At 69.9% G+C, this 20499-nt stretch overlaps 2 protein-coding genes across 3 annotated transcripts; both read right to left on the minus strand.

The window, feature by feature from the left end:
• Positions 1–395: 395 nt before the first annotated feature.
• LOC120404661 (clathrin heavy chain 1-like) lies at positions 396–4824 on the minus strand. 2 transcript variants are annotated; one of them, XM_039537534.1, is made up of 8 exons: positions 4682–4824; positions 4089–4305; positions 3410–3559; positions 2520–2638; positions 2273–2440; positions 987–1100; positions 730–903; positions 396–602 (listed from the first exon to the last, which is right to left on the minus strand). In XM_039537534.1, the coding sequence occupies exons 1-8, from the start codon at positions 4718–4720 to the stop codon at positions 408–410; spliced, it is 1176 nt and encodes a 391-aa protein (XP_039393468.1). In that variant the 5' UTR covers positions 4721–4824; the 3' UTR covers positions 396–407. The 2 variants fall into 2 exon arrangements, with proteins under 2 accessions (XP_039393468.1, XP_039393469.1); XM_039537535.1 differs by lacking the exon at positions 987–1100.
• A 2074-nt stretch (positions 4825–6898) lies between these two features.
• LOC120404662 (calcium-binding protein 5-like) lies at positions 6899–14127 on the minus strand. Its single transcript, XM_039537536.1, is given in 7 exon segments — positions 6899–7064; positions 10348–10495; positions 10974–11083; positions 11886–11975; positions 11978–12028; positions 12709–12739; positions 14046–14127. Coding segments are annotated over 7 exon segments (519 nt in total). The 5' UTR covers positions 14109–14127; the 3' UTR covers positions 6899–7038.
• Between the last annotated feature and the right edge of the window lie 6372 nt (positions 14128–20499).

Below are 20499 nucleotides of genomic sequence, written 5' to 3' on the forward strand. Positions count from 1 at the left end.
CCCCCCCCCCGTTATCTAACCAGAGCCCCTGCTCCAGGCTCCCAGGCAGAGACATTCCCCGCCCCCATTATCTAACCGGAGCCCCCTGCTCCAGGCTCCCAGGCAGAGACATTCCCCCCCCTCCCCCGTTATCTAACCAGAGCCCCCTGCTCCGGGCTCCCAGCCAGAGAGACCGACATTCTCCTCCCCCCCCGCCCCCCAGGGGGAGACCCACCCCGCGGGATGCCGGGTGCCCGCCCCAGCGCGGGGCTCCCGCTTCTTCCGTTTATTGTAAAACCCAGGAGGACGCAGGACATTGCAGCTGGGGTGCCCCCAGTCAGTGACAGGAGAGCTGCAGAGCGGGTCTCCTACCCACCCCGACAGGTTCCAATCACCCCCCCACCTCCTCATCCCCACGGCTAGGAACCTCAGGCCGACTCCTCCCCTCCCCAGCCCCTGGGGCTGCCGGGAGACTCAGGCCAGGCCCTGCTTTCACCCCTCCCGACAGAGCCCCCCGGCGCCCGCCCCACCAGCTGCAGCAGGCGCTGGGTGAGATAGAGGCTGGCAGGGCGGCGCGACAGCAGCTGCAGGAGGGGGTCCAGGCCCAGCGAGACCGACAGCACCTGCAGAGGGGGTGGGGAAGGAGAGAGGGGCCGTCAGGGGTGCAGGGCTGGAGCTGCCCAGGGCTCTCACCCCCCCGCCCCCGGCCCCCATCCCAGCCCCCCCCCGGGCAGGCCGCCCCCGGCTGACCTTGCCGCTGCGGCACACCCCCACGAGGCCGTGGCGGGCCGGGTCGGGCACCGTGGCGAAGACGATGTCCCAGGCCAGCTGGACGCGGTGCAGGGGCTGGGCGGTCTCCACGTCGGCCAGGAAGAGCAGCGCGTGCTTGGTGAGCACCAGGGCCAGGCCCAGCCGTGGGGCGAACTGCGGGGAGGTGAGGAGAGGGGCTGGGGTCACGAGCCCCACGCTGCTGCCAGGCGCCCCCCCACCCCCTGCTCCCGGCTCACCTGCACGGCGCTGGGGAAGTCCCCGGGCCGGGCCCCCCTGAAGGCCAGGCTGGCGCGGGCACTGAGCAGGGCGGCGTTGCCTGGCTGGTGCGGGCCCAGCTCCACCACGTGGAACTGAGAGAGAGGGGGGGGGGGTCAGATGGGTGCAGCCCCCGTCTCCCCCCTGCCCTGGCACTGCCCCCTCCCACCTCCACTCCCGCCCACCCCGACACTACCCACAACCCTCCTGGAGCCCCCTGCCCCGCCCTTCCACTCCCGCCCACCCCGGCACTACCCACAACCCTCTGGGAGCCAGCGCCCCTCCACTCCCACCCACCCCGGCACTACCCACAACCCTCCGGGAGCCCCCGGCCCCGCCCTTCCACTCCCGCCCACCCCGGCACTACCCACAACCCTCCGGGAGCCAGGCCCCCTCCGCTCCCGCCCACCCCGGCACTACCCACAACCTCCGGGAGCCACCTGCCCCGCCCTTCCACTCCTGCCCACCCCGGCACTACCCACAATGCTCCGGGAGCCCCCTGCCCCGCCCTTCCACTCCCGCCCACCCGGCACTACCCACAACCCTCCGGGAGCCAGGCCCCTCCACTCCCGCCCACCCCGGCACTACCCACAACCTCCGGGAGCCAGGCCCCTCCTCCCGCCCACCCCGGCACTACCCACAACCCTCTGGGAGCCGCCAGCCCCCTCCTCCCGCCCACCCGGCACTACCCACAACCCTCCGGGAGCCACCTGCCCCGCCCTTCCACTCCCGCCCACCCCCGCCCTACCCACAACCCTCCACTCCCGCCCACCCCGGCACTACCCACAACCCTCCGGGAGCCCCTGCCCCGCCCTTCCACTCCCGCCCACCCGGCACTACCCACAACCCTCCGGGAGCCAGGCCCTCCACTCCCGCCCACCCCGGCACTACCCACAACCTCTGGGAGCCGCCAGCCCCTCCACTCCCGCCCACCCCGGCACTACCCACAACCTCCGGGAGCCACCTGCCCCGCCCTTCCACTCCCACCCACCCCGGCACTACCCACAACCTCCGGGAGCCAGGCCCCTCCACTCCCGCCCACCCCGGCACTACCCACAACCCTCTGGGAGCCGCCAGCCCCTCTCCACTCCCGCCCACCCCGGCACTACCCACAACCCTCCGGGAGCCACCTGCCCCGCCCTTCCACTCCCACCCACCCCGGCACTACCCACAACCCTCCGGGAGCCACCTGCCCCGCCGCCCTTCCACTACCACCCACCCCGGCACTACCCACAACCCTCCGGGAGCCCCCTGCCCCGCCACGCACCTGCCCGTTGCGCTCTGCCCCGTGCCGGACGGCGGCCAGCAGGGCGGAGGAGGGGTGAGGGTTCCTGGAGAAGCTGTGCTGGGGCAGCGCCACCGCCTGGGCCTCGATGACCTGGGAGAGCCGCCCCCCCCGCCAGTGCAGCTGGGTCAGCCCCACCACCTGGCCCTTCTGGGGAGAGACACGGGGTCAGCCGGGCACAGGGGCCGCTGGGATCCTGGGGGCAACTGGCGGGGGGGGGGGGGCTTACCTGGTCCAGGCCCAGCGTGGACAGCGCCAGCCAGAGCCCGCTGGCGTCCCGCTGGTATCCCACCACCTCCGTGCGCCACAGCCGCTCATGGCGCCAGAACTGACGCCGCGGCTTCGGGCCTGCCGCCCGGGGGGGTAAGAACTAGAGTTAGGGGCTTAGAGAGCCCTCTGCCCCCCCCACGGCACCCCCTGCCAACCAGCCCCCCCCCGGCACCCCTGCCCATCCCCCCACGCCAACCAGCCCGCCTCCCCACAGCATCTCCTGCCTGACCCCACGCCGACCAGCACCCCTGCCTCACCCCCACGGCGACCAGCCCCCTCCCACAGCACCCCTTCCTGACCCCACACCAACCAGCCCCGGCACCCCTGCCCATCCCCACGCCGACCAGCCCGCCTCCCCACAGCATCTCCTGCCTGACCCCCACGCCGACCAGCCCCCTCCCACAGCACCCCTTCCTGACCCCCACGCCGACCAGCACCCCTGCCTCACCCCCACGCCGACCAGCCCTCCCACAGCACCCTTCCTGACCCCCACGCCGACCAGCACCCCTGCCTCACCCCACGCCGACCAGCCCCTCCCACAGCACCTTCCTGACCCCACGCCGACCAGCACCCCTGCCTCACCCCCACGCCGACCAGCCCTCCCCATGGCACCCTCTGTCTGACCCCACACGCCAACCGGCCCCCTCCCCACAGCATTTCCTCCTGACCCTCCCACGCCAGCCGGCCCTCCCCATGGCACCCCTGCCTGACCCCAACACTGACCAGCCCCCTCCCCACAACACCCCCAGCCAGACACCCCCCCACACTCTGACCAGTCCCGCTCCCCAGGCTGGTCCCCCAATGACCAGCCCCCCCACCACCCCCGCAGGGTGCCCAGCGGCGGCTCACGGCTGAGGGCCCAGTGGAACACCTCCTCCTCCGTCACCAGCGCCAGCGTGGTGGGCTCCAGCCAGGCCCAGAACTCCAGGGGGTGGGCAAAGGTCCACTGCCAGCGCAGGCAGCGCTGCGCCACGTCGAACACCTGTGCCACACAGCCTGCTGCGGGCAGAGACGGGTCAGGGGCCCGGGGCCCATCCCCACGGCCCGCTGCGGGCAGAGACGGGTCAGCGCCCCGGGGCCCGGCCCCATGGCCCATCCCCACAGCCCGTCCCCACGGCCCGCTGTGGGCAGAGACGGGTCAGCGCCGGGACCGGGCCCCCCACGGCCACAGGCCCCGGCCCACGGGGCCACAGGGCTGCGGGCAGAGGCGGGTCAGGGCCCGGGGCCCGGCCTGGCCCATCCCCACGGCCCGCTGCGGGCAGAGGCAGGTCAGGCCCCATGGCCCATCCGCCCGGGGACCACAGGCGGGTAAGGGCCCGGCCCCACGGGGCCACAGGCAGGCACAGGCAGGTCACCTGATCCATGGAGGAGATGAGGCGAGGCCCCCATTGGGGTGCACTGAGGCCATGGGGCTGAGGGTCAGGCCAGGGCCTCCATGGGGAGTTGATGCCATTACCAGTCAGCCCGGGACACCCCCCACCCTGTTCCCTGGCCTGGGGGGTCTGGCCTGGGCTGCCCCCCGCCGTACCTCGTAGGGCCAGCAGGGGCTGGCTGGGGTGGGCCAGCGCGCCCTGGGCCTGGTGCAGGGGCCAGCTGGGGGTGGCTGCGCCGTGGGGCTCCCGCAGGTCGAGCAGGGTGACCCGGGCCCCGGCGGGGGGGCCGTGCCGCACGCAGAGCCGCCAGGGCGCGGAGAGGGTGACGCGAGGGTAGGTGATCTGCTCCGGGGGGATGCCGTGGTGCTGCAGCTGGGGGGAGAGAGGGGTTACAGGGGCACCCCCCACCATCCAGAGCCTTGCTGCCCCCGCCCCAGCTGTGCGACCCCGGGGGTCCCCCACCTTGACACCCCAGAGCCCCTCCCCCTTACCTGGGTCAGCACCGCCCCCCCACCGTCCAGAGCCCCTCCCCCTTACCTGGGTCAGCACCTCCCCCCCACCATCCAGAGCCCCTCCCCCTTACCTGGGTCAGCACCTCCCCCCCACCGTCCAGAGCCTTGCTGCCCCCGCCCCAGCTGTGCGACCCCGGGGGTCCCTCACCTTCCCCAACACAGCCCTCCACCCCTCCCCCTTACCTGGGTCAGCACCTCCCCCCCCACCGTGACACCCCAGAGCCCCTCCCCCTTACTTGGGTCAGCACCTCCACCCGCACGGGGGACTCGCCCATGGCTGGGGGGGCAGGGAGCTCACCCCTGGGGGACCCCAGGCACCCAGCCCAGCCGTGCAAGACCCACTGCCCCCTAAGGCGCTGCCCCAGGGAAACCCCCTCCCCCTGCTCACTAGCTCCCTGCTGGGCTCCACAGGGGTCTGATATAGCCCCTCCCCCGGCACTGCCCAGCCACACCCTGCTGCAATCAGTGCTAACGAAGGGGTGGAGCCCACTCTGACAACATCACAGAGAGCAGCTTGGGACCCAGGAGTCCTGGCTCTAACCCACCGGCCCCACTCCCCTCCCAGAGCTAGGAGAGAACCCAGGAGTCCTGGCTCCCAGCCCCCCCGCTCTAACACACCAGCCCCACTCCCCTCCCAGAGCCGGGGAGAGAACCCAGGAGTCCTGGCTCCCAGCCCCCCTGCTCTAACCCACCAGCCCCCACTCCCCTCCCAGAGCCAGGGAGAGAACCCAGGAGTCCTGGGTCACAGACTATGACTCCCCTTCCCCCTGCACTGGGGTTCCCAGCCCTTCTCTCCAGGACTCTCAGTGGGGCACACACAGTGTATGGGGCCAGCCTCCGCGGCCTGCGCCAGGGAACAGGGCCAGCAGGTGTGAGAGCTCCAGGGATCGGGGCCTGAATGGGAGCCGGCAGCCCGGCCGGGGCCCAGCTGTGAACTGACCCCTCAGCCCAAGGGCACTGGATCCCACCGCTCACACCAGCGGGGATGGAGCGAGACTGGGGGGCTGGGTGTGGCGCAGACCTGCGGGGAGCGAGATCGGGGCCCATTGAGCTGGGCGCGGGGCAGAGCCGCGGGGAGCGAGATCGGGGCCCCTGTTGTGTGGGGTGCAGGGTGGCCCAGATGGGGGGGCAAGTGGGGCAGTTGGCCCCGGGCCCCTCAGGGGCCCCCACGAGAATACAGGATTCTATAGTATTGCAACTTTTTTTTATGGAAGGGGCCCCTATAATTGCTTTGCCCCAGGCCCCCTGAATCCTCTGGGCGGCCCTGGTGGGGTGCAGGGTCTCAGCCCCTCCCACGAGAGCAGGATGTGTCTGTACCCCCGAGCGCAGGGTGTGGCGCCAGGGAGCAGGAACTGAATGGAGGGGAGTGAGTGGTAGAGAGCTGGGCACGGGCCCAGGGCTGGCAGGGGCTGCGGGTCGGGAGTGAGGGGCACCTGCAGGGGCTGCGGGTCGGGAGTGAGGGGCACTGGCAGGGCTGGGCTGGCAGGGGGCTGCGGGTACGTCCATCTCCCTGCAGTGCCACAGACGTACGGACCCCCCCACGTCCCCGATCTCAGCCTTCCAGCCCCCTCAGCCCCAGGACACCCAGGTGCTGGAGCAATCCCAGGGTGCCAGGGGGATTATCCGGCTCGGCTGCTCGTTTCATTTAACGATATTTCCGGATTAAAAACTCTCAGGATTGGAGCTGAAGCCGCAATTTAATCTCAGCCCCTAATGACAGACAGCTGTGCCTGGGGAGGACTGGGGGACGGGCTGCCAGGACCCCCATGTTGGTGCCCCTCACTCCCGACCCGCAGCCCCTGGCAGCCCTGGGCCCCCCCCCAGCTCTGCCGGTGCCCCTCACTCCCGACCCCCCGCCCCTGCCAGCCCAGCCCAGCCCAGGCCCCCCCCCCCCCCGCCACCCATGCTAAGCCGGTTATTCCCATCCATATGTTGTCCCCGCGGGCTGTGATTATCGTCTCTAAGCCCTGCGCTCTGCATTCGGCTCGGCCTCCCAAGGCCCCGCTGCCGGGTTGTAACCCTGATCCCCTGGCCAAGAAAGCCTCCCTCGGACGTCTGGGTTCAGCACACGGCTTTTATTGCACACAAGGGCTGCGTGTCTGCAGCGGAGGGGCCTGGGGAGGAGAGCTGGGGGGACAGCGGGATCCAGAGAGCCATGGGGAAGGGGGGACAGGAAGGGAAGGGCTGTGGGGAGTGGAGGGGGAGGTGTGTGAGCGCTGGGGGGCTGGAGGTCTGGGGGACAGGCTGTGGGAGGGGTCTGGGGGCGAGGAGGCCAGGGAAGGCTCTGGGGGGCTCTGGGGGTAGCAGGCAGGGAGGTGGTGGGGGCTGGAGGTCTGGGGACAGGGTGTGGGGGAGGCTGGGGGAGGGGTCTGGGGGTAGCTGGCAGGGAGGTGAGGGGAGCTGGAGGTCTGGGGGACAGGGTGTGGGGGAGGCCAGGGAAGGCTCTGGGGGGGCTCTGGGGGTAGCTGGCAGGGAGGTGAGGGGAGCTGGAGGTTGCGATTTGGGGGTTAATCTTGGTGGTGTCTTGACAGCGTCGGGCTCAACCCCCTGTCCAAGGTCAGTCTTTGATCTCGGGGGGGGGGCTCAGCCCCCCTCAGCGTGACATCATCTTCACAAACTCTGCAGGGCAAAGGCCCCCATTAGTACCGATGCCTGGGGGGGGTGGAATCCCAGCCCCATGGAGCTGCCCCATCAGGGGATCCCTTGGCCACTCACCCCAAGCCTGCCTTACCCACAATCCTCTCTGAGAGCTGGCAGGCCATGGCCCTCCAACACCAGCCCACAACCCCTTGCCAGGGCCATGGGGCCTGACCCGCGTGGGCGCTGGCCGAGCGGCGCGTTACCCACAATCCCCCAGGGCCAGGGGGCCCGACCCGTGTGGGCGCTGGCCGAGCGGCGCGTTACCCACAATCCCCCAGGGCCAGGGGGCCCGACCCGTGTGGGCGCTGGCCGAGCGGCGCGTTACCCACAATCCCCCAGGGCCAGGGGGCCCGACCCGTGTGGGCTCTGGCTGAGCAGCGAGTTACCCACAATCCCCCAGGGCCAGGGGGCCCGACCCGTCTGGGCGCTGGCCGAGCGGCGCGTTACCCACAATCCCCCAGGGCCATGGGGCCCGACCTGTGCAGGCTCTGGCCGAGCGGCGCGTTACCCACAATCCCCCAGGGCCATGGGGCCCGACCCGTGTGGGCGCTGGCCGAGCGGCGCGTTACCCACAATCCCTTGCCAGGGCCAGGGGCCCGACCCGTGCGGGCGCTGGCCGAGCGGCGCGTTACCCACAATCCCCCAGGGCCATGGGGCTCGACCCGTGTGGGCTCTGGCTGAGCAGCGAGTTACCCACAATCCCCCAGGGCCAGGGGGCCCGACCCGTGTGGGCGCTGGCCGAGCGGCGCGTTACCCACAATCCCCCAGGGCCAGGGGGCCCGACCCGTGTGGGCGCTGGCCGAGCGGCGCGTTACCCACAATCCCCCAGGGCCTGGGGGCCCGACCCGTGTGGGCGCTGGCCGAGCGGCGCGTTACCCACAATCCCCCAGGGCCAGGGGGCCCGACCCGTGTGGGCGCTGGCCGAGCGGCGCGTTACCCACAATCCCCCAGGGCCATGGGGCCTGACCCGTGTGGGCTCTGGCCGAGCGGCGCGTTACCCACAATCCCTTGCCAGGGCCATGGGGCCCGACCCGTGTGGGCGCTGGCCGAGCGGCGCGTTACCCACAATCCCTTGCCAGGGCCATGGGGCCCGACCCGCGTGGGCGCTGGCCGAGCGGCACGTTACCCACAATCCCCCAGGGCCATGGGGCCCGACCTGTGCGGGCTCTGGCCGAGTGGCGCGTTACCCACAATCCCCCAGGGCCAGGGGCGCGACCCGTGTGGGCTCTGGCCGAGCGGCGCGTTTCCCACAATCCCCCAGGGCCAGGGGCGCGACCCGTGTGGGCTCTGGCCGAGCGGCGCGTTTCCCACAATCCCCCGGGCCAGGGCCCGACCCGTGTGGCGCTGGCCGAGCGGCGCGTTACCCACAATCCCCAGGGCCAGGGGCCCGACCCGTGTGGCGCTGGCGGCGGCGCGTTACCCACAATCCCCAGGGCCAGGGGCCCGACCCGTGTGGCGCTGGCGAGCGGCGCGTTACCCACAATCCCCAGGGCCAGGGGCCCGACCCGTGTGGCGCTGGCCGAGCGGCGCGTTACCCACAATCCCCAGGGCCAGGGGCCCGACCCGTGTGGCGCTGGCGGCGGCGCGTTACCCACAATCCCTGCCAGGGCCATGGGGCCTGACCGTGTGGGCGCTGGCGGCGGCGCGTTACCCACAATCCCCCAGGCCATGGGCCCGACCCGTGTGGCGCTGGCTGGCGGCGCGTTACCCACAATCCCCAGGGCCATGGGGCCCGACCGTGTGGCGCTGGCCGAGCGGCGCGTTACCCACAATCCCCAGGGCCAGGGGCCCGACCCGCGTGGCGCTGGCGAGCGGCGCGTTACCCACAATCCCCCAGGGCCAGGGGCCCGACCCGTGTGGGCTCTGGCCGAGCGGCGCGTTTCCCACAATCCCCAGGGCCATGGGGCCCGACCGTGTGGCTCTGGCCGAGCGGCGCGTTACCCACAATCCCCAGGGCCAGGGGCCTGACCGTGTGGCGCTGGCCGAGCGCGTTACCCACAATCCCAGGGCCAGGGGCCCGACCCGTGTGGGCGCTGGCCGAGCGGCGCGTTACCCACAATCCCCCAGGGCCATGGGGCCCGACCCGTGCGGGCTCTGGCCGAGCGGCGCGTTACCCACAATCCCCCAGGGCCAGGGGCCCGAACCGTGCGGCTCTGGCGAGCGGCGCGTTACCCACAATCCCCAGGGCCAGGGCCCGACCCGTGTGGCGCTGGACGAGCGGCGCGTTACCCACAATCCCCCAGGGCCAGGGGCCCGACCCGTGCGGGCTCTGGCCGAGCGGCGCGTTACCCACAATCCCCCAGGGCCAGGGGCCCGACCCGTGTGGGCGCTGGCCGAGCGGCGCGTTACCCACAATCCCCCAGGGCCAGGGGCCCGACCCGTGTGGGCGCTGGCCGAGCGGCGCGTTACCCACAATCCCCCAGGGCCAGGGGCCCGACCCGTGTGGGCGCTGGCCGAGCGGCGCGTTACCCACAATCCCCCAGGGCCATGGGGCCCGACCCGTGTGGGCTCTGGCCGAGCGGCGCGTTACCCACAATCCCCCAGGGCCCGGGGGCCCGACCGTGTGGGCTCTGGCCGGCGGCGCGTTACCCACAATCCCCAGGGCCAGGGCCCGACCCGCGTGGCGCTGGCCGAGCGCGTTACCCACAATCCCCCAGGGCCAGGGGCCCGACCCGTGTGGGCGCTGGCCGAGCGGCGCGTTACCCACAATCCCCCAGGGCCATGGGGCCCGACCCGTGTGGGCGCTGGCCGAGCGGCGCGTTACCCACAATCCCCCAGGGCCATGGGGCCCGACCCGTGTGGGCGCTGGCCGAGCGGCGCGTTACCCACAATCCCCCAGGGCCAGGGGCCCGACCCGTGTGGGCGCTGGCCGAGCGGCGCGTTACCCACAATCCCCCAGGGCCAAGGGGCCCGACCGTGTGGCGCTGGCCGAGCGGCGCGTTACCCACAATCCCCCACGGCCATGGGGCCCGACCCGGGTGGGCGCTGGCCGAGCGGCGCGTTACCCATAATCCCCCAGGGCCAGGGGCCCGACCCGTGTGGGCGCTGGCCGAGCGGCGCGTTACCCAGAATCCCCCAGGGCCATGGGGCCCGACCCGTGTGGGCGCTGGCCGAGCGGCGCGTTATCCAGAATCCCCCAGGGCCATGGGGCCTGACCCGTGTGGGCGCTGGCCGAGCGGCGCGTTACCCAGAATCCCCCAGGGCCATGGGGCCCGACCCGTGTGGGCGCGTTACCCACAATCCCCCAGGGCGCCCCACGCACCCTCGAAGTCGACGGTCCCGTCCCCGTTGATGTCGGCCTCCTTGACCACGTCGCTGATCTCGCGGGGGGTGAGTCGCTCGCCCATGAGGCGCTGCATGGCCAGCTGCAGCTCCTCCAGCGTGATCTCCCCGTCCCCGTTGGCGTCAAACTGCGGGGGGACGGGAGCGGGGGGGCGTCAGGACTCCTGGGTTCGCTCCCAGCCCTGGGAGGGGGGTTAGAGCCAGGGGCTGGGAGCCTGGACGCCTGGGTTCTCGCCTGGTTCTGGGTGGGGGGTTAGAGCCAGGGGCTGGGAGCCTGGACGCCTGGGTTCTCTCCCTGGCAAGGGGAGGGGAGTGGGTGCTGGTGGGTGAGAGCAGGGGGTGCTGGGAGCCAGGACTCCTGGGTTCTCTCCCTGGCGAGGGGAGGGGAGTGGGTGCTGGTGGGTGAGAGCAGGGGGTGCTGGGAGCCAGGACTCCTGGGTTCTCTCCCTGGCTGTGGGAGGGGAGTGGGGGCTGGTGGGTGAGAGCAGGGGGTGCTGGGAGCCAGGACTCCTGGGTTCTCTCCCTGGCGAGGGGAGGGGAGTGGGGGCTGGTGGGTGAGAGCAGGGGGTGCTGGGAGCCAGGACTCCTGGGTTCTCTCTCCCTCACCTCCTTGAAGGCGTCCCTCATCTCCTGCAGCCCGATCATCCCGGCTGTCTCGGCCAGCAGCTTGGGTGTCATCAGCTCCACGAAGTCTTCAAAATCCACCCGGCCCCCCACTGCAACGGGGGGTGGGTGTCAGCCGGGGGGGTCCCTGCCAGGAGCCCCGCCCACTCCCGGGCACACCCCTGCCAGGAGCCCTGATCCCTCCCAGGCACCCCCACTGCCAGGGGCCCTGACCCCTCCCGGGCACTGCCCTGCTGGGAGCCCCGCCCACTCCCAGGCACCCCCCTGCTAGGAGCCCTGATCCCTCCGGGCACCCCCCTGCTGGGAGCCTGACCCCTCCCGGGCACCCCCCTGCCAGGAGCCTGGCCCCCTCCCGGGCATCCCCCTGCTAGGAGCCCTGATCCCTCCCGGGCACCCCCCTGCTGGGAGCCTGGTCCCCTCCTGGGCATCCCCCTGCTAGGAGCCTGGCCCCCTCCCAGGCACCCCCCTGCCAGGAGCCCCACCCACTCCCGGGCACCCCCCTGCTAGGAGCCTGGCCCCCTCCCAGGCACCCCTGCCAGGAGCCCCCCCCACACCCGGGCACCCCGCTGCTCGGAGCCTGGCCCCCTCCCAGGCACCCCCCTGCCAGGAGCCCCACCCACTCCCGGGCACCCCCCTGCTAGGAGCCTGGCCCCCTCCCGGGCACCCCCCTGCCAGGAGCCCTGCCCCCTCCCCGGCACCCCCCGGCTTGGAGCCCTGAGCCCTCCCGGGCACCCCCCTGCTGGGAGCCCCACCCTGCCGGGAGCCCCCCCTCCCAGGCACCCCTGCTAGGAGCCCCACCCTGCCGGGCACCCCTGCTAGGAGCCCCTTCCCAGGCACCCCCTTGCTAGGAGCCCCGCCCTGCCGGGAGCCCTGCCCCCGCCGCCCCCGGCTCACGGTTCATGTGGATCTGCTGCGAGAGCTCCAGCAGCTCCATCTCGGTCGGCATGTAGCCCATGGTGCGCATCAGCTGGCCCAGCTCCTGCAGCCGATCAGCCCGTCCCCGTCCCTGTCGAACTCCGCGAAGGCCTCGCGCAGCTCTGCTGGGGGCCGGGCTGAGCCCCGTGCTGGGCCGAGGCCCCTGCTGGGCTGAGCCCCCGCTGGGCTGAGCTCCCCCCGGCTGGGCTGAGGCCCCGGCTGGGCTGACCCCCGCTGGGCTGAGCCCCCGCTGGGCCGAGCCCCCTTCCCGGCTGAGCCGAGCCCCCGCTGGGCTGAGCCCTCCCCGCTGGGCTGAGCCCCTGAGCCCCCGCTGGGCTGAGCCCCTGCCCGGCTGGGCCGAGCCCCCGCTGGGCTGAGCACCCCCCCGCTGGGCAGAGCCCCTCCCCAGGCTGTGCCCCTCCCCAGCTGTGCCGAGCCCCCATGACCCGGCTGAGCCCCCCCGCTAGGCTGAGCCCCCCCCCGTGCTGAGCTGACCCCCCCGACCCGGCTGAGCCCCCCCCCCCGGGGCTGAGCCCCGCCTCCACCAGGACCCGGGAGTGCTGGGACCCCTCCCCGAGCCAGGGACAGAACCCAGGCGTCCTGGGATGCCAGCAACACCCGTGTTCCCCCACAGCCCTCCTGGGGGTGGGGCTAGTACTGGGGGCTCCTGCGCACCAACCTGCGAGGCCCCTCTCCCCTTTGGGCTGCAGCGAGAACCCAGGCGTCCGGGCTCCCAGCCCCACCCTCCTTCCCTGCTTCAATCCCCAGATCCCACTCCCCTCCCACGGGCGTCTCGTCTCACCTTCGATTTCATCCGCTCCCAGCTCCCGGTGCTGGAATAAAGAGACACACTCATGGACCCAGTGCGGTCCTGCAGGGGAGAGAACCCAGGTGTCCGGCCCCTCAGCCCCCTGCCCTGCTCTAACCACCAGCCCCCATCCCCTCCCAGAGCCGGGGAGAGAACCCAGGAGTCCTGGCTCCCAGCCCCCCCTGCTCCGACCCACCAGCCCCCACTCCCCTCCCAGAGCCGGGGAGAGAACCCAGGAGTCCTGGCTCCCGCCCCCCTGCTCTAACCCACCAGCCCCCATCCCCTCCCAGAGCCGGGGAGAGAACCCAGGAGTCCTGGCTGCCAGCCCCCCAGCGCTAACCCACCAGCCCCAATCCCCTCCCAGAGCCGGGGAGAGAACCCAGGAGTCCTGGCTCCCAGGCCCCCTGCTCTAACCCACCAGGCCCCACTCCCCTCCCAGCCCTGGGGAGAGAACCCAGGAGTCCTGGCTCCCAGTCCCCCCTGCTCTAACCCACCAGCTCCCACTCCCCTCCCAGAGCCAGGGAGAGAACCCAGGAGTCCTGGCTCCCAGCCCCCACTGCTCTAACCCACCAGGCCCCACTCCCCTCCCAGAGCCAGGGAGAGAACCCAGGAGTCCTGGCTCCCAGCCTCCCTGCTCTAACCCACCAGCCCCCACTCCCCTCCCAGAGCCAGGGAGAGAACCCAGGAGTCCTGGCACCCAGCCCCCCTGCTCTAACCACCAGCCCCCACTCCCCTCCCAGAGCCAGGAGAGAACCCAGGAGTCCTGGCGCCCAGCCCCCCCTGCTCTAACCCACCAGCCCCCACTCCCCTCCCAGAGCCAGGAGAGACCCCAGGAGTCCTGGCTCCCAACCCCTCCTCGCTCTAACCACCAGACCCCACTCCCCTCCCAGAGCCGGGGAGAGAACCCAGGAGTCCTGGCTCCCAGCCCCTCCTCGCTCTAACCACCAGACCCCACTCCCCTCCCAGAGCCGGGGAGAGAACCCAGGAGTCCTGGCTCCCAGCCCCTCCTCGCTCTAACCACCAGCCCCCTTCCCCTCCCAGAGCCAGGGAGAGAACCCAGGCGTCCTGGCGCCCAGCCCCCCCTGCTCTGACCCACCAGCCCCCATCCCCTCCCAGAGCCGGGGAGAGAACCCAGGCGTCCTGGCGCCCAGCACCCCCTGCTCTAACCACCAGCCCCCCTCCTGTACCACAGCCGGGGAGAGAACCCAGGCGTCCTGGCTCCCAGCCCCCCTGCTCTAACCACCAGCCCCCACTCTCCTCTCAGAGCCGGGAGAGAACCCAGGTGTCCTGGCGCCCAGCCCCCGCTCCCCTGGCAGAACCAGGCGTCTCACCCCATGCTTCTCGGCGATGCCCTTGCGCAGGAAGATGCAGGCGGGCCCCAGGGCGTTCTGCATGGTGCCAGCTGCTGCCCCGGAGGCTGGAGGAGGAGGCGGCCGTGCCAGGCTGGGTGGGGGGTTTATAGTCGCTCCCACGCCAGGGGATTATCCTCACCCCCCTGACCTATCGCCATCCCGAACAGGGCAGCTGCTGCATAAATCCGCCTGGCCAACATCTGCTGGCTGGCACAGGGGCTGGGAGCCCGGACGCCTGTGTTCGCTCCTGGCTCGGGGAGGGGAGTGGGGGCTGGTGGTTAGAGCAGCGGGGGGCTGGGAGCCCCGACGCCTGGGTTCAGATGCAGAGGGCTCAGTGCCATGTCTCTGATTAGGGTCCTGGGTTCACATCCCACTGGTGACCCCCAGTGGGTGCTCCCTGCAACTCAGCCCCTCCGCAGAGGTGGGGCAGGGGGTTTCTTGGGGTGTCCCCTCCAAAGCTTTTAAGGTGGAAATTTGAGGTGCAGGAACCTTGGTTCCCAGAGCCCCATTGTGGGGGGAGGACTAACCCCCCCTCTCTGGGGCACCGAGCATATGGGGCTGGGGGTATTATGGGATGGTGTCAAAGTTAGACTCAGGACTCAGTTTGTCAGACCACTCTGTTTTATTAGCACAGCGCTCTGCTAATGACACCCAGATAATGTGAGCACCATGCAAGACACAAACTGTCTTATTTATACAGATAAAGGGTGAGAACGTAACAAGGTAACAAAGGGAGCAGAATCAGATAAGTTTACCTGGGCTAGGCCTGCATAGCTTATTTCCTTACTAACTACTACCCATCTTCTGTTAATGTTTCGCCATTAGCACCATTGTTTATGCCTAATGTTTCTTTTCCTGGCACCTGTATTTCAACATTTCTTATTTCTGCTTAAAGGTACATACAACATTTCTTTAATCCATTCTTATTTTTACAATATAATTCACTCTACTTTCACAATGGCAAACTTCACAGGGGGAATTGTGGGGTGTAGGCCCCCGTTCTGGGGTTCAATCCCAACATGGGGGCTGGGGCTGGGGTCTCATGGGCCATCACTGGCATCCATTACAGGAGATTCCCCCCATGTAGGGCAGGGCCTCTCTTTGCTGGGTGATATGGGACGCCCCCCCCCCCCCGGTACAGTGAGACCCCCAGACCCCAGACAGCCCAGCTCAGCTCCTCCTCCATTGGGGGCTTCAGTCTGGGTTGGGGGCAGAATCCCTCTGCTTGCCCACAGCTCCCCGAGATAGGGGGGGCTCCCTTACCCCCCCCCATTCTACCCTGTGGGACCCTCCTTTGGCAATTCCACGTTAAGAAAACTCCCCCCCGCAAGGCTCTCACCGCCCGATCCCGTCCCCCCAGCACAGCGAAGTGCTGCTAGTGTGAATGCAGCTCACCCAGTGCAGCTTTTAATGCTGTTAGTCAGTCCAGCTTCCACCCCCCCACACTCACACAGAGCTGAGCTGGCTGCAGGGTGCAGTGGAGGTGGGGCCTTTTGGGGGCAGTTTGTCAGTGTGGAGAGTCAGTGGGGTAGCCAGCCTAGAGCAAGGGGGTGAGGGAAGCCCTTTGCCGCAGGGAGCAGCCTGCTTTGTCTCTCCCTGCCGCAGGGAGCAGCCTGCTTTGTCTCTCCCGGCCGCAGGGAGCAGCCTGCTTTGTCTCTCTCTGCCACAGGGAGCAGCCTGCTTTGTCTCTCCCTGCCGCAGGGAGCAGCCTGCTTTGTCTCTCCCTGCCGCAGGGAGCAGCCTGCTTTGTCTCTCCCGGCCGCAGGGAGCAGCCTGCTTTGTCTCTCCCGGCCGCAGGGAGCAGCCTGCTTTGTCTCTCCCTGCCGCAGGGAGCAGCCTGCTTTGTCTCTCCCGGCCGCAGGGAGCAGCCTGCTTTGTCTCTCCCTGCCGCAGGGAGCAGCCTGCTTTGTCTCTCCCGGCCGCAGGGAGCAGCCTGCTTTGTCTCTCCCGGCCCCAGAGAGCAGCCTGCTTTGTCTCTTCCTGCCGCAAGGAGCAGCCTGCTTTGTCTCTCCCTGCCGCAGGGAGCAGCCTACTTTGTCTCTCCCGGCCCCAGAGAGCAGCCTGCTTTGTCTCTCCCAGCCGCAGGGAGCAGCCTGCTTTGTCTCTCCCGGCCGCAGGGAGCAGCCTGCTTTGTCTCTCCCTGCCGCAGGGAGCAGCCTGCTTTGTCTCTCCCTGCCGCAGGGAGCAGCCTGCTTTGTCTCTCCCGGCCGCAGGGAGCAGCCTGCTTTGTGTCTCCCTGCCGCAGGGAGCAGCCTGCTTTGTGTCTCCCTGCCGCAGGGAGCAGCCTGCTTTGTGTCTCCCTGTCGCAGGGAGCAGCCTGCTTTGTCTCTCTCTGCCACAGGGAGCAGCCTGCTTTGTCTCTCCCGGCCGCAGGGAGCAGCCTGCTTTGTCTCTCCCCGCCGCAGGGAGCAGCCTGCTTTGTCTCTCCCGGCCGCAGGGAGCAGCCTGCTTTGTCTCTCCCTGCCGCAGGGAGCAGCCTGCTTTGTGTCTCCCTGCCGCAGGGAGCAGCCTGCTTTGTCTCTCCCGGCCCCAGAGAGCAGCCTGCTTTGTCTCTTCCTGCCGCAAGGAGCAGCCTGCTTTGTCTCTCCCTGCCGCAGGGAGCAGCCTGCTTTGTCTCTCCCGGCCGCAGGGAGCAGCCTGCTTTGTGTCTCCCTGCCGCAGGGAGCAGCCTGCTTTGTGTCTCCCTGCCGCAGGGAGCAGCCTGCTTTGTCTCTCTCTGCCGCAGGGAGCAGCCTGCTTTGTCTCTCTCTGCCGCAGGGAGCAGCCTGCTTTGTCTCTCCCGGCCGCAGGGAGCAGCCTGCTTTGTCTCTCCCCGCCGCAGGGAGCAGCCTGCTTTGTCTCTCCCCGCCGCAAGGAGCAGCCTGCTTTGCCTCTCTCTGCCGCAGGGAGCAGCCTGCTTTGTCTCTCCCTGCCGCAGGGAGCAGCCTGCTTTGTCTCTCTCTGCCGCAGGGAGCAGCCTGCTTTGTCTCTCCCGGCCGCAGGGAGCAGCCTGATTTGTCTCTCCCGGCCGCAGGGAGGAGCCTGGTTTGTCTCTCCCAGCCCCAGAGAGCAGCGTGCTTTGTCTCTCTCTGCCGCAGGGAGCAGCCTGGTTTGTCTCTCTCTGCCGCAGGGAGCAGCCTGCTTTGTCTCTCCCTGCCGCAGGGAGCAGCCTGCTTTGTCTCTCCCGGCCGCAGGGAGCAGCCTGCTTTGTCTCTTCCTGCCGCAGGGAGCAGCCTGCTTTGTCTCTCCCTGCCGCAGGGAGCAGCCTGCTTTGTCTCTCCTTGATTTGGGTTCTTGTGTGGTATCGTTCTGGATTCTCACTGCGCCTCTCAGCAGGAGTCTTGCTCTGGTTCTCACACAGGGTGGGGGGTACGAACGGGACAGGCCCAGCCCGGCCCCAGTTTGTCCTTTGGGGTGGTGCCCAGGCTCTCTTCACACCACCCTGGTGGGACGGCCCAGTGCCAAGGTGGCTGGTCCCGAGGGAGAGCCCACTCCTCAGCTCTTAGGCTAATGGGTTTTCTGCCCATCCCCATGGCAGGTGGCTTCCCCCAGGTTGCATGTGGGCAATGGGGCAGGAGGACAAGGCGAGGAACCCAGGTGTCCGGTCCAGCTGACTGCCCAGCCGGGGGGCTCAGAGTGGGGGAGCAACTGAGGTTGGAGGGGCACGCTGGGGCTTTTGGGGCGTGTGACTAGTGAGTGTGAGATAAGCTCTCACTGGTAGGGGCCAGGGCCAGGCCGAGTTAATGCCCCCAGCTGAGAGCACGGCACTCTCCAGAGGTGGGGGGCAGGACTCCCCTTGGGGGCGCACGTTGGAAGGGGCCAGGGCCAGGCCGAGTTAATGCCCCCAGCTGAGAGCACGGCACTCTCCAGAGGTGGGGGGCAGGACTCCCCTTGGGGGCGCGCGTTGGAAGGGGCCAGGGCCAGGACGATTTAATGACCCCAGCTGAGAGCTCGGCTCTCTCCAGAGGTGGGGGGCAGGACTCCCCTTGGGGGCGCACGTTGGAAGGGGCCAGGGCCAGGACCAATTAATGCCCCCAGCTGAGAGCACGGCACTCTCCAGAGGTGGGGGGCAGGACTCCCCTTGGGGGCGCACGTTGGAAGGGGCCAGGGCCAGGACCAATTAATGCCCCCAGCTGAGAGCACGGCACTCTGCAGAGGTGGGGGGCAGGACTCCCCTTGGGGGCGCACGTTGGAAGGGCCAGGGCCAGGACCAGTTAATGCCCCAGCTGAGAGCACGGCACTCTGCAGAGGTGGGGCAGGACTCCCCTTGGGGCGCACGTTGGAAGGGCCAGGGCCAGGACCAGTTAATGCCCCAGATGAGAGCACGGCACTCTCCAGAGGTGGGGCAGGACTCCCTTGGGCGCACGTTGGAAGGGGCCAGGGCCAGGCCGAGTTAAAGCCCCCAGCTGAGAGCACGGCACTCTCCAGAGGTGGGGGGCAGGACTCCCTTGGGGCGCACGTTGGAAGGGCCAGGGCCAGGCCGAGTTAACGCCCCAGCTGAGCGCACGGCACTCTCCAGAGGTGGGGGGCAGGACTCCCCTTGGGGCGCACGTTGGAAGGGGCCAGGGCCAGGCCGAGTTAATGCCCCCAGCTGAGAGCACGGCACTCTCCAGAGGTGGGGGGCAGGACTCCCCGTGGGGGCGCACGTGGGAAGGGGCCAGGGCCAGGACCAGTTAATGCCCCAGCTGAGAGCACGGCACTCTCCAGAGGTGGGGGGCAGGACTCCCCTTGGGGCGCACGTTGGAAAGGGCCAGGGCCAGGCGAGTTAATGCCGCCAGCTGAGAGCACGGCACTCTGCAGAGGTGGGGGGCAGGACTCCCCTTGGGGCGCACGTTGGAAGGGGCCAGGGCCAGGCCGAGTTAATGCCCCAGCTGAGAGCACGGCACTCTCCAGAGGTGGGGGCAGGACTCCTTGGGGCGCACGTTGGAAGGGGCCAGGGCCAGGACCAGTTAATGCCCCCAGCTGAGAGCACGGCACTCTCCAGAGGTGGGGGGCAGGACTCCCCTTGGGGCGCACGTTGGAAGGGGCCAGGGCCAGGACCAGTTAATGCCCCCAGCTGAGAGCACGGCACTCTCCAGAGGTGGGGGGCAGGACTCCCCTTGGGGGCGCACGTTGGAAGGGGCCAGGGCCAGGCCGAGTTAATGCCCCCAGCTGAGAGCACGGCACTCTCCAGAGGTGGGGGGCAGGACTCCCCTTGGGGGCGCACGTTGGAAGGGGCCAGGGCCAGGCCGAGTTAATGCCCCCAGCTGAGAGCACGGCACTCTCCAGAGGTGGGGGGCAGGACTCCCCTTGGGGCGCACGTTGGAAGGGGCCAGGGCCAGGCAGTTAATGCCCCAGCTGAGAGCACGGCACTCTCCAGAGGTGGGGCAGGACTCCCTTGGGGCGCACGTTGGAAGGGGCCAGGGCCAGGACCAGTTAATGCCCCAGCTGAGAGCACGGCACTCTCCAGAGGTGGGGGCAGGACTCCCCTTGGGGGCGCACGTTGGAAGGGGCCAGGGCCAGGGCGAGTTAATGCCGCCAGCTGAGAGCACGGCACTCTGCAGAGGTGGGGGGCAGGACTCCCCTTGGGGGCGCACGTTGGAAGGGGCCAGGGCCAGGCCGAGTTAATGCCCCCAGCTGAGAGCACGGCACTCTCCAGAGGTGGGGGGCAGGACTCCCCTTGGGGGCGCACGTTGGAAGGGGCCAGGGCCAGGACCAGTTAATGCCCCCAGCTGAGAGCACGGCACTCTCCAGAGGTGGGGGGCAGGACTCCCCTTGGGGCGCACGCTGGAAGGGGCCAGGGCCAGGACCAGTTAATGCCCCCAGCTGAGAGCACGGCACTCTCCAGAGGTGGGGGGCAGGACTCCCCTTGGGGGCGCACGTTGGAAGGGGCCAGGGCCAGGGCGAGTTAATGCCGCCAGCTGAGAGCACGGCACTCTGCAGAGGTGGGGGGCAGGACTCCCCTTGGGGCGCACGCTGGAAGGGGCCAGGGCCAGGACCAGTTAATGCCCCCAGCTGAGAGCACGGCACTCTCCAGAGGTGGGGGGCAGGACTCCCCTTGGGGGCGCACGTTGGAAGGGGCCAGGGCCAGGGCGAGTTAATGCCGCCAGCTGAGAGCACGGCACTCTCCAGAGGTGGGGGGCAGGACTCCCCTTGGGGGCGCACATTGGAAGGGGCCAGGGCCAGGCCGAGTTAATGCCCCCAGCCTGCCCTGCCCTGCCCCGGGGGGACCCTTCAGGGCTGGCTAGGAAGGTCTGGGAATGAGCCGAGCTGGGCCATGCAGCCGCACTGGGAGCCGGAGCGGGAGCAGGAGCAGGGCAGGGGGTCGCTCAGGGCTTGGGATGGCAGCAAACAAGGTCTGTCTAGCGCTGGAGCTGGGAGTCAAGGCGCAAAGCAGGCGGATGGACATTTCGCAGGACACTGGAGCGCAGGAGTGTGCCTGGCCGGGGGGCCCTTTGCCGGCTGTGCTGCCCTG

The sequence above is a fragment of the Mauremys reevesii genome, linkage group 4 (genome assembly GCF_016161935.1).
Source record: "Mauremys reevesii isolate NIE-2019 linkage group 4, ASM1616193v1, whole genome shotgun sequence".
In the NCBI taxonomy this organism is placed as follows: domain Eukaryota; kingdom Metazoa; phylum Chordata; order Testudines; family Geoemydidae; genus Mauremys; species Mauremys reevesii.